General features: G+C 37.5%; 1 protein-coding gene across 1 annotated transcript in view; it reads left to right on the top strand.

Moving 5' to 3' along the window:
* Positions 1 to 13,498, top strand: part of LOC138608019 (complement factor H-like) — a 37,132-nt gene that overhangs the window by 16,194 nt on the left and 7,440 nt on the right. The window contains exons 15-25 of the mRNA XM_069680675.1: positions 1,359 to 1,510; positions 1,830 to 1,949; positions 4,298 to 4,474; positions 4,861 to 5,034; positions 5,130 to 5,315; positions 9,731 to 9,910; positions 10,168 to 10,347; positions 10,778 to 10,883; positions 11,798 to 11,874; positions 12,719 to 12,910; positions 13,042 to 13,230. Of these exons, the coding sequence (XP_069536776.1) occupies positions 1,359 to 1,510; positions 1,830 to 1,949; positions 4,298 to 4,474; positions 4,861 to 5,034; positions 5,130 to 5,315; positions 9,731 to 9,910; positions 10,168 to 10,347; positions 10,778 to 10,883; positions 11,798 to 11,874; positions 12,719 to 12,910; positions 13,042 to 13,230 (1,733 nt within the window). The remainder of the gene's footprint in view (positions 1 to 1,358; positions 1,511 to 1,829; positions 1,950 to 4,297; positions 4,475 to 4,860; positions 5,035 to 5,129; positions 5,316 to 9,730; positions 9,911 to 10,167; positions 10,348 to 10,777; positions 10,884 to 11,797; positions 11,875 to 12,718; positions 12,911 to 13,041; positions 13,231 to 13,498) is intronic.

Here is a 13,498-nt window from a genome sequence, read left to right on the forward strand (position 1 = left end):
TATCGATAGTATAGTGAAGAAAATGATAGAAAGATATGACAGAAAATGTGGGCAAGAGAAAAGGGGGAAGACATGCATCAAAGGGCCAGTGTTGGAGTCGAACCTGCAGCCGTTGCTGCGAGGACCTATGGTCTCTGTATATGGGGTGCCTGCTTTAGCGACTGAGCTAAACCTGCACCCCTTATCCATATTTTCAAAACTGGGGAAGAAGCTTTTGGTCCAGTTAGGATCAAATTTTATTAACTCTAGTGGCTGTTTTAGCCAAAAAAACGCCCAGGAACTAATAACCACTAAACTCTGGAACTAAATCAGGAACTAACCGTCCCTGTTAAGGCCAGTTCAGACCAGAGATTAGCAACAGGACAAGTTTAAACAATTGACAAATTCTACACTTTACATCTTTACGGCTAGTGTCAAACAGACTTCACGGTTCCTCAAACAGTCTGATGAAGTGATCCTCTCTTTCCTTTGTCCAAAACTCTCACATTTCCACCAGCTGACAGTTTGTATCTGGCTTGACCAGCTAGCTTTGCTGTAAGGGTTTAGATTTTTTCGTTCTAAAACCAGCAGCTGAAGAATCGTCAGGCTGTGAGTAGGCGACAAGCAAGAGTCAAGCCGATATGGGAAGTTCATACCTGCAAAAAGCTCTAAGATGGTTTTGTTCTCGTTGCAAAACTTTGGGTTTAACTTGGCTTTACATTACATGCGGTCCCAACATCATACCATTAATTTGTCCTGGTCCTACCTTCAATGGCAGGTTCACTCCCCAAATCCATAGACATAGACATATAAAAATAGCTGTTGGTGATGTCATTTAAAGAAGGTTCCAATGCCCTTTCTTATCGACCAATCTAGTTGCCCCTTTTTCCCGCAAGAAGTTCTGCCAAGACCTTAGAATCGTTTTAGAAACTGAAAGACTTGATGCTCTTCAACTGGAGACACCAGTGTCTTGATTAAATGTCTCGACCCCTGTGTTCCACCTTCAGTAACTCATTGCAGTCTCTGGATCATTGAACACGAGCCTCTCCGGTTTAAAAGCATTCATACATACAGTTGGCAAACACTGGGAGAAAATTGTAAATATAACAACTAGTTACGACGCAGTAGACTACTGTTTTTAGAAAGAGTGCTGTAGGAGAGGAGAACTGAAAAACAAGTGAAAGGAAACTAATTTTCCAAGTTTTTTCACAGGTTCACTATTGTTTCCTATTTCAGTATCTGTTTCAATGGTGTGGTGAATCTACTACTAGTCTCAGTCACAGCATGCCAACAGTGATTTCTGTTTTTATATTTGTAACAGATTAATGTGTGCAGAAGTGTGTAACTGCTTTTTCTTTTTTAGATATTACGTGCAACAGACGTGACATTGAGAATGCAGATATTGTTGGCGAAGACAAACAGACATACAAATACCGTGAACAAGCCAGGTATTCCTGCAAGGATGGTTATGAAGGACAAGTTACTCTCACCTGTGGGAGAAACGGTTTGACTGGGCGATCCAGCTGTACAGGTAAGAAAGAACAGAACAGATTCGTTGTTGGCACTGTTGTCTTTTTATCTGATTATTTCTGTTTTCACATGAATGCATTTCAAGAAATTTTAAGAAATTACCACTTGGCCAAACCTTTGATTCAGTTTAGCTCACTTTGCGCCTTTGCATATGGGAATCAAACAGTAAAGTGAAATAATAAGTAAATTAATGATACATGTATTTGCTTCTAGCCTTGCTAGTTTTACCCAGTGTCTTTCAGAAAATCCTTATTTAAAGCATTTTTTAATAAAACATCTGGAGGGTATGTGAATTAACAATTTCACTGAATCTGTTTCAGAGAAAGGGTGTGTAAAACCTCACATCAACAATGCACGCATTACCTACAATGACAGGGAAACTTACCGCCACAATGAACAATTAGAATATACCTGTGGGAACGATCAAAGACGTTTTACAGGTAGTTGTCTGAAAGGTAAATGGACTGGGATTCAGAACTGTAAAGGTAAGAACATACAACTACAACAAACACAACTAATGCACCACTAACTTGGTTATAGTTTGATTGTAGTTTCTTTGTTTCTATAGCTATAGAAATACTAAATATCTCCTAAAAGATTAAAAAAAAAAAAACACATGCAAGGACAATCTAATTTCAATCATAAAATTAGTTTGATTTCTACTTAAATTTGTTCATAATGCAAACCACGAAGATATGTGTTCTTAACAAGACCAATAGTCTAAAGCCTTGTCAGTGGCTTTGAGCTAAAAGCTCATGTTGGCATGCTAACATACTCAAAGTGACGACGCTATCGACATACATGTTGATATATGTCACATACATGTACTGTATGTTCGCAATGTTGACTTTCATAGTTTTGTGTGTTAGCGTACTAGCATTTGTGAAAACAGGTTACTCTTCTGTAGACATGACAGGGTCCACTTCTGGCACATTTCCTTCAGGATTAATAAAGTTCTCTCTTATCGTTTAGATGTGTTGCCTAATCCTTAACATATGCTGAACTGGCAATGTAAATTATAACTGGTGTCAAAGTCCTGCAAGTTGATTGCCTGTCAGCAGCTATCATGTTTGACACCACAATATATTTGTTGCTGTTTTTCCACTATACATGAATGTGTAAGTTTCAGGCCAATCCAATGAGAAGTTGTAGAGAAATGTTACCAAAAAAGACCCGGAGTTGTTATAACATTGACACTTTAGATTGATAGATGTACTTTATTGATCCCAGCAGCAGGTTATCAAATCAAATACAGTACAGGAGAAAATAAATGCACAGTAAAAATAACCCTAACACTAGAAGAAAGGAATATATACCTCCAGGAATTCTAACAACAATAAACAATAACCTCAACTATAGTAACTTTAAAATACAAACTAAATATATCTGTAAAAGTAAACCTACTGAAGTAAATATAAAATATAAAATTAACATATCTAAAATGTAAACATACATCACACTGATCACAATGTTCTTCATTTGATTAAACTATGACACTTCTTTACTGTTAAAGCTTGATTTATTGCAAATGCAACAAGCCTCTCACAATCATAATCTCAAACGCTGTATTACTACTATATTCATAGTATTCGATTGCAGACATCTAGGTGGCAAACGACAGCTGACAGAAATCAAATAGCAGGTGATTCTCATTAAATGACAACTATGGGCATAGCCCAAAGAGCTGCGGCCTTGTGCCAGATTGTAGGGCAAACACATAATGAGAATACCACAAACAAGAGCCAAAACTGACAAACATTAGTTTGCAACAGCCGTTCAGATTTCCAGACTCCCTTGAATGCATCAGAAATGATCAATCCAATCTCCGTTCAACAAACGAGAGTTAAAAGTAGTTTTCTTCTCCTCTTGGGGACAGACCAAGCTTCATTTTTACTCTTTACTAATCTGAATCATGATGACATTTCTGCAAAGGTAAGACCCGTTAATTACAAGGCTTTAAAAAACTTCATAGGCTTTAATACAAAAAACACGATTGCAGACTCGCAGCACAGAGAGGGAGCTGCTGTGCAGGCGCACGGAGGGAGGGAGCGGGTGATCACGGACTGAAGAGATCACATGATGTGAAACTTTGATCATGAAGCCTGATGATCCTTTACAGCTCTGCGTTTATCAGTGAAATATATGAACTACACAGCATATGGACATATGACGGCGTGTGAAGACCTAGTTTAGACTTTATAGTAGCGTACCTGTGTGCAGAAATACGGACAGATCGTGACGTTATTGAGGCAGGTAGGCTACAGAGCATGAGAAACACACACAGATCTGTGTCAAATATCTGCTCCTCTCCTAACGTCTGCTCCTCCATATTGGCGTCAGAATATAGATGATGGGATCAGAGATTGCGCAACACTGAAAACAACCATTGTCATGACAACGCCGTCATCCGCTAAAGCCCCGGATGTTTGGCTCTAACGACGTCACTGATGATTGGTATCCAATACTATAAGATGGTTTATTGGGTATCAGTGAGTAAGCCAGTCATTAGTGATCCAATACCATAATTTATTTGTCCCTCAGGGGAACAACTGATTTCAGATAGATTATCGTGTGACAACAACAAAAAAACAACACTGCGGTGCAAGCTGAGAGTTCATTGTAAGAGGATCAACAGAAATCAATAGGACTCATCATCATTCATAAAATTTTTGAGCTGTTCAGGACAAATCTGTGGACCAACAGGCTGCCATCCCTGAGGCCTCAGCATTAGCAAGGCTTCAAATCCATTGTTACTATCTTTTGATTGATGTTATTTAAATGTAACATATTTTCTTTTTATTCCCAGCATGCGCAGACCTTGAAATTGCAAATGGATTTGCTGTTGCCCAAGACGATGACAAGCTGTTCTTCACCTGTAATGAAGGCTATAAGCTTTTCACCAAAGGCTGGTGGGGTGAAGCCACATGTATTGACAGGCAGTGGTCCGGAGTTCAAGAATGCATCGGTAACTAATCTTTAATGCCTTGTAGGTCTAGTTTTACTAGTTAATAGCAAATTGTTTAATGTATAATATGAACTTCAAACTGAATACCTTTATTCAATGCACAAGAATCAAGATGGACAAGACAAGTTTTGGACATTTTTTAAAGGAAACGACCAGTATTCTGTGAAAGAGGCCAATCTCCCCCACTTCCATGCTATACGATGGCAGTGAATGCATCTTGCCCAATTCCTTAAATAAAGCAAAATAGTAAAGTATTTAGCAAGACATTTAGCTTGAATGTCTTAACACTTGATTTTTTGCTTTTTGAAATTTGGTATATTTACTCTATTATCATGTTCGTTTGAAGCAATATACCAACATTATGTATGTCATTATATCTACTCCAGAAAATAGTCAGTGTGGAGAAATTCCTGTGATTCCAAATGCGGTGAAACGTCTACGAACTAGACAGGAATACCCAATTACTTGTGAGGACGGATATCGCGCTCAGGTTCCCAGCTTACCTTGCATAGACGGAAATTGGCATTTAGGTCGATTAACACCCGAAACAATCTGCACACGTGAGTCATTTTCACCCTAATTTTATCCAACATAAGTATTCATGAAATGCTTTTAGGGTGTAACTGTGTGCTGCACATGTTTTCATATGTTGCAGCTGTTTCCAACCCCTGCAAACCCCCACCGAGAGTAAAGAATGCAGTAATTATGACTTCATATCAAGAGGAATACTTGTCTGACTCAGCAGTAACTTATCAATGCCATGATAAGTTTAGATTGGAAGGAGAGAACCAGATTCGATGCAAAGATGGGCAATGGGAGGAGAAGAACATTACATGTACACGTAAGTACATCCTTCAAGAAGTTCGGGCTGTTGAGAAAAGTTGTTTATTCTGAAGGCCATTTTCAATTTTCAAAGTGTTAGTGCTTCGTGGTTCAGTTCCCCTTGACTTGATTTATAGCTACGAGTTGTGGCTATTGTCCAGATCTGTGTTATGTTCGGTGTCAACAAGCATAAAGTGAACTTACTTGCAGTGAGACATTTGTAAATATTAAGTATTTCATAAAAACACAATCTAAAGCATATTACCACAATTTGATGTATTTCCCAATTTACCACATTAATCCGTTCGATATCAAAGATTAGATAAGATTTAACAAATATAATGGAGAGTAAACACATCTAAACTCATATTTTCCTTTTTGCACGAATAATGTTTTTTAAATTGTTTACTTCCATTAATTCATATGGCAAACCCAGTCATCCAGTGCAACAATGGACATGATGGAATTTAAAAATGAGTTATTTGATCAATATGCAGCTTTGTGAAAAACGGCAACTATTACAGATGTAACATTTTCTGTACTTTTATGTGAGTATAGAAATACATAAATTAAATTCAGCATTTAAGTATTTAATCCGCAATACCGCAGTTATGTGACGCAAAGCGCGGTGGACCAAGTTTCCGTCAATACCCTTTTTTATTTTTAAATATTGACACAGTGATGTTGCTAGGTACGCATCCAGCATCTGTGGCGCATTCAAATCTAAAGGGACACAGTAAACTGAATATCCATACGTCCCAGGGGCACATCTCATCTTTCCATACGGAACGATACATTGTGAACAATAAAGTTGTTTTAAAAATCACAGTAATCAGCAAAAGAGGCCTTGCTGTCAGAGCGCCACTGTTTCTACTCTCTGCACATCGAATCAGCGCAGACGAGCCGTGTGCAGCCTCATGCTAGTTTAGCCACTACAACAACTGTTTTGTTGTCATTTTTGGTTAATATTATCGTCAAAGGAACATACAAGACAAACGAGCATGTCTCTTATATTTGTCAACTGAAATTGAGAGATTGATATCTGATTAAACCCACTGCATGATAAGATGTGATAATTAACAGATTTCTTTTCTCGCGCAGCTTCCACTGAGGGACAGTGACGCTGATTTTGTTCAGGGGTCAAAGAAGTCTCATTGAAGAAATACAATAAAACATATTTTTTCTCTGGTCTGAAAGAAAACGGCTGCATTATTCTTACTGATGTAGCTTTTTGATACACAACTACCATTCTGCTACTGTACATATGATCACTGACAACATCAAATAATTTAATTTGTTTGTGGTTATCATGATATCTGACATTTTGTAGCCTTGGTATATTGAATAAAAGAAGAATGTTGAAATTGCTTTTATTTGTTTTTTTATTCATAAATAACTGAACCTATAATGATTATAAGGGCCTTAAAGAGCTATTAGTGGGGGAACATGCTGTGTGTTGGTTCAAACTGGTAAAACAGTTACACAAGAAACATGCTTTGTGCAGAGTTTGTGCTGCGCTTTCCTTAACATCACAGAACAAAGTTTAATTCGGTTCAATCTGAAACATATTCACAACAAAAATGGATTCAAGAATTTAGAAATAAATATAAAATAACTTGTGATGCACGATATGTTATGTTTAGATTTAAAATAGTAAGAATTAGCCCCAACTGTTTCAGCTGCAACAGTAACGTGCAATTTAAAGCTCCTGTGAGGAGGTTTTCGATGGTTATGTAACAGACTGAAATTAATTCTGATGACTCTATATGAGCTGCAAAAGCAAAAAGACCATCAGTGACAAGCTTGTTTATTACTAGTTATTTTTAATGCCTGAAACTGCTGGCGGGGGGGGGTAGGTGTCAGACGAAGTAAACTGCACGCTGCCTTTGTTTACATTGTAAAGGGCAAACATTTAAAGTGAGTGATACATAGGACTGTTAAAGAAAGCAGGATGAGATTGTTTGTTAAAAAAGCATGAACAGGACAAAATCAGCAAAGAGATCAGAGGTACGGCTTTGTCCACAGGGGGCGCCAAAATCAACACAAACAGAAAGTTCCTCACAGGAGCTTTAATTAAAGAAGTAGTGTAACTAAAATGCATTATTTTGCTGGAAGTTCAAGTAATTTAAAATTTTCATAGTAACTGAAGTCCTTGAATTACTCTTTTGCCAAATAATTTTGTACCATAAAAGGAAAGGAACGATTTGTATTGTTCTGTCAGTATGCTTTTATTCGAACCACTGTGAAGGCATGGTCAAGAACTGCTTTGGTCGACTAATGATTATTGCTTTATACATACAAATTTTCAAAGAAATTGTAACATGCCATTTAAAAGTTTCCCAGGTGACAAATGAATGCCCTGAACACTCGAGCCTCTGCTGCTATCTGAGTGACGGACATCAACAGACTCAAAGCTGACAGACCTTGAACTCTCTCATGAATAGTGGGGTAATACTTCTTTTAGTTGTTGTGTGACTTCTGAACAAGAGTGCACTTTTTCACAATAGACTCAAATAAGTGGCATGTCTTTTGCATTTGACTTACACTCATTTTGTATTACATTTACATTGTTAACTTGATCATTACTTTTATAAGAAGTTTGAGCTACTTTTTAAATATCTGAAATAGGGCTGCACGATTGTGGCCAAAATAATAATCATAATTATTTGGATCAAGATTGAGATCAGGGTTATTAATCAGGATTATTTATGAATTTAGGGGACATTTGTTTTCATGTACTTTAACATTTAAATATATAAAGCAATGCTTTCAAATCCAATTGTGCTACATTCTGGCTCATGTACAAATTTTAAAACTTAACTGGGTTCTTTACCTGAATTTGGTGCATCTTCTGGAGGCGAAATGCCATGCAAATTGCATCGGTGATTTTTGTCTGTCTTTGGGAGTTGGGTGGATAGGGTGTCGCGATGTACAGCATCGCTGTTAAAGACGTCTGACCTGACACTGGCGGTGTCTTGACACATGGAGTAGCGACGTTATTCCTCTCAACATTCATACATTTATCCTGCTGCACTTTGTGCTGTTTTTTCAGGTGGTTGAACAAGTTAGTTGTGTTGCTTTGCAGCGCAGACACAGGTTTCATGCTTTTTTTGCATATTTTTTCTTGCTTCACATCACTCATTCAAAACGCGACAGAGGCATTCACAAAGACAGCTACGTATTCTCTTCTAACTATGACAACCACAGATGAAATTGAGTGATGTTTATGCTTCCACTCCAAACTGCTGTTGCAAGGTCGGAGCTCGTGACATTACATGCCAGCTCCCCCAAAAGAGAAGTCAAAACCTCTCTGTCTCTACCCTGTGAGAGTGGCTGTGAGTTTAGGAAGCACTTGGTTTGATATGAGTTTTCTTCAGGTGGAGCACGCAGTTTAAACGTCAATATCACTATTGATTATTTCATCGTGGGGTGTCCGGCCCTTATCTGAACCTTTTGTTTAAAAAAAAGCTGTCCTTTGGTTCAACTTTTGTAATGTGAAGTAAATGGTAGCTTTGCTTTCAAAATAGCTTCCAAAGCCCTGTCCAGTTATATATTTGATTGTGAAATGGTCCATTCTGCATAATTAGCCCTTTTACTTTTGGTATTTGGACTATATTTTGATGGTCACACTTTTGTACCTTACCCTAAATAAGATATTCTACGCCAGAATTTAGTTGCACAGAGTGTTTGAACTATGGTTAAATATTGAGTTCTTCTTTCACCAATGAGACAAAGTCCTAAAACTGAGAAAAACAAGTTACAGTGACGTGTTTGGAAGGAATTAAACTCTGAAGCAATCCTCAATTTCTCGGCAGCATCGCTCAGTCAATGTTTTTTTGCAGTAAGAATCATTGAAGGGCAAACAGTTTTGCCCGCTCAGTATCTTTTAATCTAATTTCTTCATCGACCGATTGCTCCATGTAATGATTTTTTTGATTGAACTTTGTACAGCAGTTTCAGCTCGATTCCCGCAACACTGAATGTGGTTTCCAAACTGGAAAGAATCTACCCACTGCAAATACAAACTTATCAAACATTGAGCTTAAACTCTATTTTATCTTTAACGTCAGCTCTTAAACTAGTCTGTATATGCTGCATTAGATATTAATTATATTATTAACTCGAACTTTTTGTGCCATCCTGCCAGGTTAAGTTTAAGGTGATTAATCATAAATGTTTAGTGACAAATTGCAAAGAGACAAAAAGGTTTTTTATTAAGCAGGAAATACTGTTGGTGTTTTTCAGAGCAGAAATATATTATTCTGAATCAATGAATTAATTATAATTGCTTTAAAGAAACTGTACATCTGAACAATGCAGTATTCCTTTTGTGAACAGAATGTGCTGTGTGTGTTCCTATGTGTCATGCTGTGTTCATATGTTCTTGTGCAATCCCACTGGGCAGTCCCATGTTGTGACCCTTGGTGTTCCCAGAGGACTGTGGCTGTGGAAAAACACACAGGAATTCTGCTCGGAAAACAGAGTTTATCGAGGAGTTAACCTCAGTTCGACTCTGGTTTGTCCGTGCACAGCTGCTTGTAGAAATGCGACGGTTTTTAATCCTTTTGTTTCTCCAACTTTGGGGAAATGTGAAAGTTTGCTTATCGCAGCGTGGTAAGTCAGACTTTTTTTAAATACTTGCGAAACTAAAAGGAGAGCGCTAACGAAGAAAAGAGACACTGAAAAATTGTATTTCATGTAAATTGAATGTATTTGTGGTTTTTCATGGATGATTGGCTCACATATTTACAGTATTCTATCACATTTTAACAAATTAACTAGTCACATAGCGAAGATCTAATTTTTTCTGTGTTTTGCAACGCATGCAACTGTTGTCCAATTTCCTCTCTTCTCATGTTGCTGTTTGTTAGACTGTTCATCGCTCCCAAATGTTCTTCACGCCTCCGTGTCAGAAGAGACCCGAAGAGCTGAATACCCTCCAGGACATGTTATACACTTCACATGTGAAACTGGATATGTATCAGGTCCCACCATCAGATATATATGTTCAAACGAAGGCTGGCTTGCAGTCCACGAGGGAACGTGCTACCGTGAGTTAAACGGCTTGGGTCACTAGTTATCTGGTCACGCTTTATAAACTGGACTTTGTGATATTTTTAATCCATCAATTACATTTTATTTTACACAACACTATAATTAATTGTCCATAATTGCAGATTAGAATAACACTGCGCATGCCTACATTTGGAAATTTCTTGATACAGCTGTTGCTTTTTCAGAAAATTTCCCAAAAGTTACTGTCATTAATCAGATTATGGTTTTGAAATGCTGCATTATGTAACTAACTATAATTACAGTACAGTAAATAAACATCAACCTGCCCCTTCTAAACAACAACAACAAAATCCAACAATTAAGCCTTTGAATAAACCGCACATTTCAAAATCCGGTGAAAAAAATCACCAAATTATGAACCTCTAAATATTAAGTTGATGAGTAATCTCTCTTTTTTCTTTTCAGTAAAGCCATGTGAACTTCCCGATGACACTCCCAACGGCTATTATGAAATTATCAGGGGTGACGACTTTGTTTTTGGAGCAACGATCAGATACTTTTGTAATAAAGGGTACGTGGATTTATAATGATTAGTAAGAAACTAGGAATAATGGTAACACAGGCTTTTTAGGCACACTGAAAAGGTTTGAGGACAATGTTTATGTTTTGATGTACAGAGATATTCTATTGTAGAGAGATGTTAATCATGTTATTTTAATATATTTTTAATTACTTGTGCAACAGTTACAAAGGATTCACAGAAAGAGTCAAATACTTTATAAAACAAAATCTACAAAAGTGTGTTTACAATTATAGTTTAAAGTTGTAATCTCGAAGATCTCAGTTTCGTTCTCTCTGGCGGCACCTATGGTGATAAACGGTAACACTTCCCAGATATCCAGACAGTGCTGCATGTGTGATGTCCACGGTTGGCTCCGGTTGTAACTCTTGATTTTCCTGGCTGACGGTCGCTTTCCTTTTCAGACTGTTTGCTTCATCTGAGCGTCGAGTTTGTTTCTTCTTCTTTGGATTTTCACTTATTGTTGAAGTTGTATCTGTAGTCATCCATCTTTTCTTTGTTTGTTCAGCCATAGTAGATTACTGTTTACTCGCAACACTTGCAGAGACCGGAAAAGCAGCCGCTTAGCTCCGCCTACCCTCTCTGGCAGACCAACCACTGCTGGCTGATGGAAAACGCGTCACTAACTGGGCGCCACCTGTGATTTCTTTCCGTGAAAGTTGCACCAGAATCATTCTATATACTGCAAATGCAAAGGCTTTCATCAGTGGGCCATAGGCTCAGTCACCATTGTGTTACCTCAGTCGCTGATAGATAGTGACTTAACAGACATTTAGTTAAATTAAAAAGTTCAAGATTGTTACTTTTATAAACCATTTTTAAGGTTTGACCCCTTAGGAAATACTCTGATGGTAAGGTTTAGCATTGTTTGCGATCTCATAATGATAAGTTTTACTTCTGTGCAGGTATCAAATGGTGAGTAAGGATGACACCAGGACTTGTTTGCTGAACAAATGGACCAATCACATGCCGATATGTGAACGTAAGTCTTCGTAACAACACAGCAGAAATTTTGTGTTTTGTTTCTAACAATAAAAGTTAAATCTGCAGTGTAAAGCTTGTTGTTTATTATTGCTCAAACAAGGCTTTTTGTGAATGTTACAGCATTTTAGTGACGCAAAAAAGCAACTCAGTAGAGTTGCACAGGAGAAGGCACCTCTTGTTTGGGAAGTAAAAATGCCATTCATTTTCCCTATAGACGATGTTAAATGACTCAAAGTTGAGTCACTTTTTTGTGGATCTGCTTGAATCTCTTACAGCTGAACAAATGACACAAAAGACAAACGACTGCATTAAAAAATATCTAAAAAAAATAATCTAAACAATAATATTGTGTATCTCTGTACGTCCCTAGTGTAAATGCATTGATTGTTGCTGTTTATAAAGCTTATAAAAAGGTGCGGATGTCATTTGGTAACAATTGATCGATCGTTTTGATTTAAAACCTTGCAAGAGTAAAAAATATGTAAGTAGCATTCACCACAATTCCTAGCTTACATGTTAGCTGAAAAACGTAGTTCTAAGCCGATGTAATGTTAGCTAGAAAGAGGTTGAATAATAACAGTTGTTGTCCATCTGTACCAAATGGGTTTTTAAATATGTTGTTTTACATTGAAATATTACTCCATACATGTTCATCAAGATTCTCACCATTGTCTTTTTTAGTTGCTCATATATGGAGAAGCAGTGAAATGCTAAGAATTGTCAGATACCCTGCCTTTATCTATCCAGGAATTCAGCAGTACAACATTATACCAGCAGAGGAAAATGGCCGCTGTGTGACTACGGTGAATTAAGCGTTCTCATGTTTATCTCCTTTTACTCAGCTTTGAGCTGTGACCCTCCATCCGAAGATGAACGGATAAGAATAAAAGGTTTATCCGAAAATCAAGATCTCATACTTCCTGACCGCTTCCTCACATTCAGCTGTGATGCTCCTGGGACATATTTAAATGGAAGTTCAGTGCTGATATGTGGTCATGATGGAAAGTGGGACAATGCATTTCCTACTTGTGAAGGTAAAAAGGTTTAAATGTAGAGCTTGTTTCCATTCACCAAAAAACTGCACAAATTGTACAGTTGGAGGGACACAAACCGTACTCCACTCAGCCCCTGAGTTTGCATTTGATACATGCTTTCTTCTTTCCAGACATCATTTGTACTCCTGGTACGATGCCCCCTCATCTTAGAGTAACCGGACTACCAACAGCAAATGAAACAATGAAGGTTGGACATAAACTACAGTTTGAATGTAATGATCGACACGCACTGGAAGGGCCCGAGGAGATTGAATGTTTACAAACTGGGCAGTGGAATGTACCCTTCCCAAAATGCACTGGTACGTTCACTTTCACCATGAAGTTAATCATGAAGTTACATTAATTGGATACTTAATTTGGGTAGTTAAGCAATATTATCTGGCAAATAAGTACAGAGATTCACAGTAAAGAAAAAGGTTGTGGTAATTAGGTGACTCAAGCTAAACATGATGTAGGAGATAAAACATGGATTACACAGGCCAGACATTGGAGCCATGCTAAAGGTCACATTAAGGTCAAAGCAGGTCAAAACTAAAGCTGAATATTTAAATCATTTTTTATATTAGA

This window comes from Semicossyphus pulcher, unplaced genomic scaffold (genome assembly GCF_022749685.1).
Source record: "Semicossyphus pulcher isolate SPU_LCO1_2020_fin unplaced genomic scaffold, fSemPul1.0.p SCAF_4, whole genome shotgun sequence".
Lineage (NCBI taxonomy): Eukaryota > Metazoa > Chordata > Actinopteri > Labriformes > Labridae > Semicossyphus > Semicossyphus pulcher.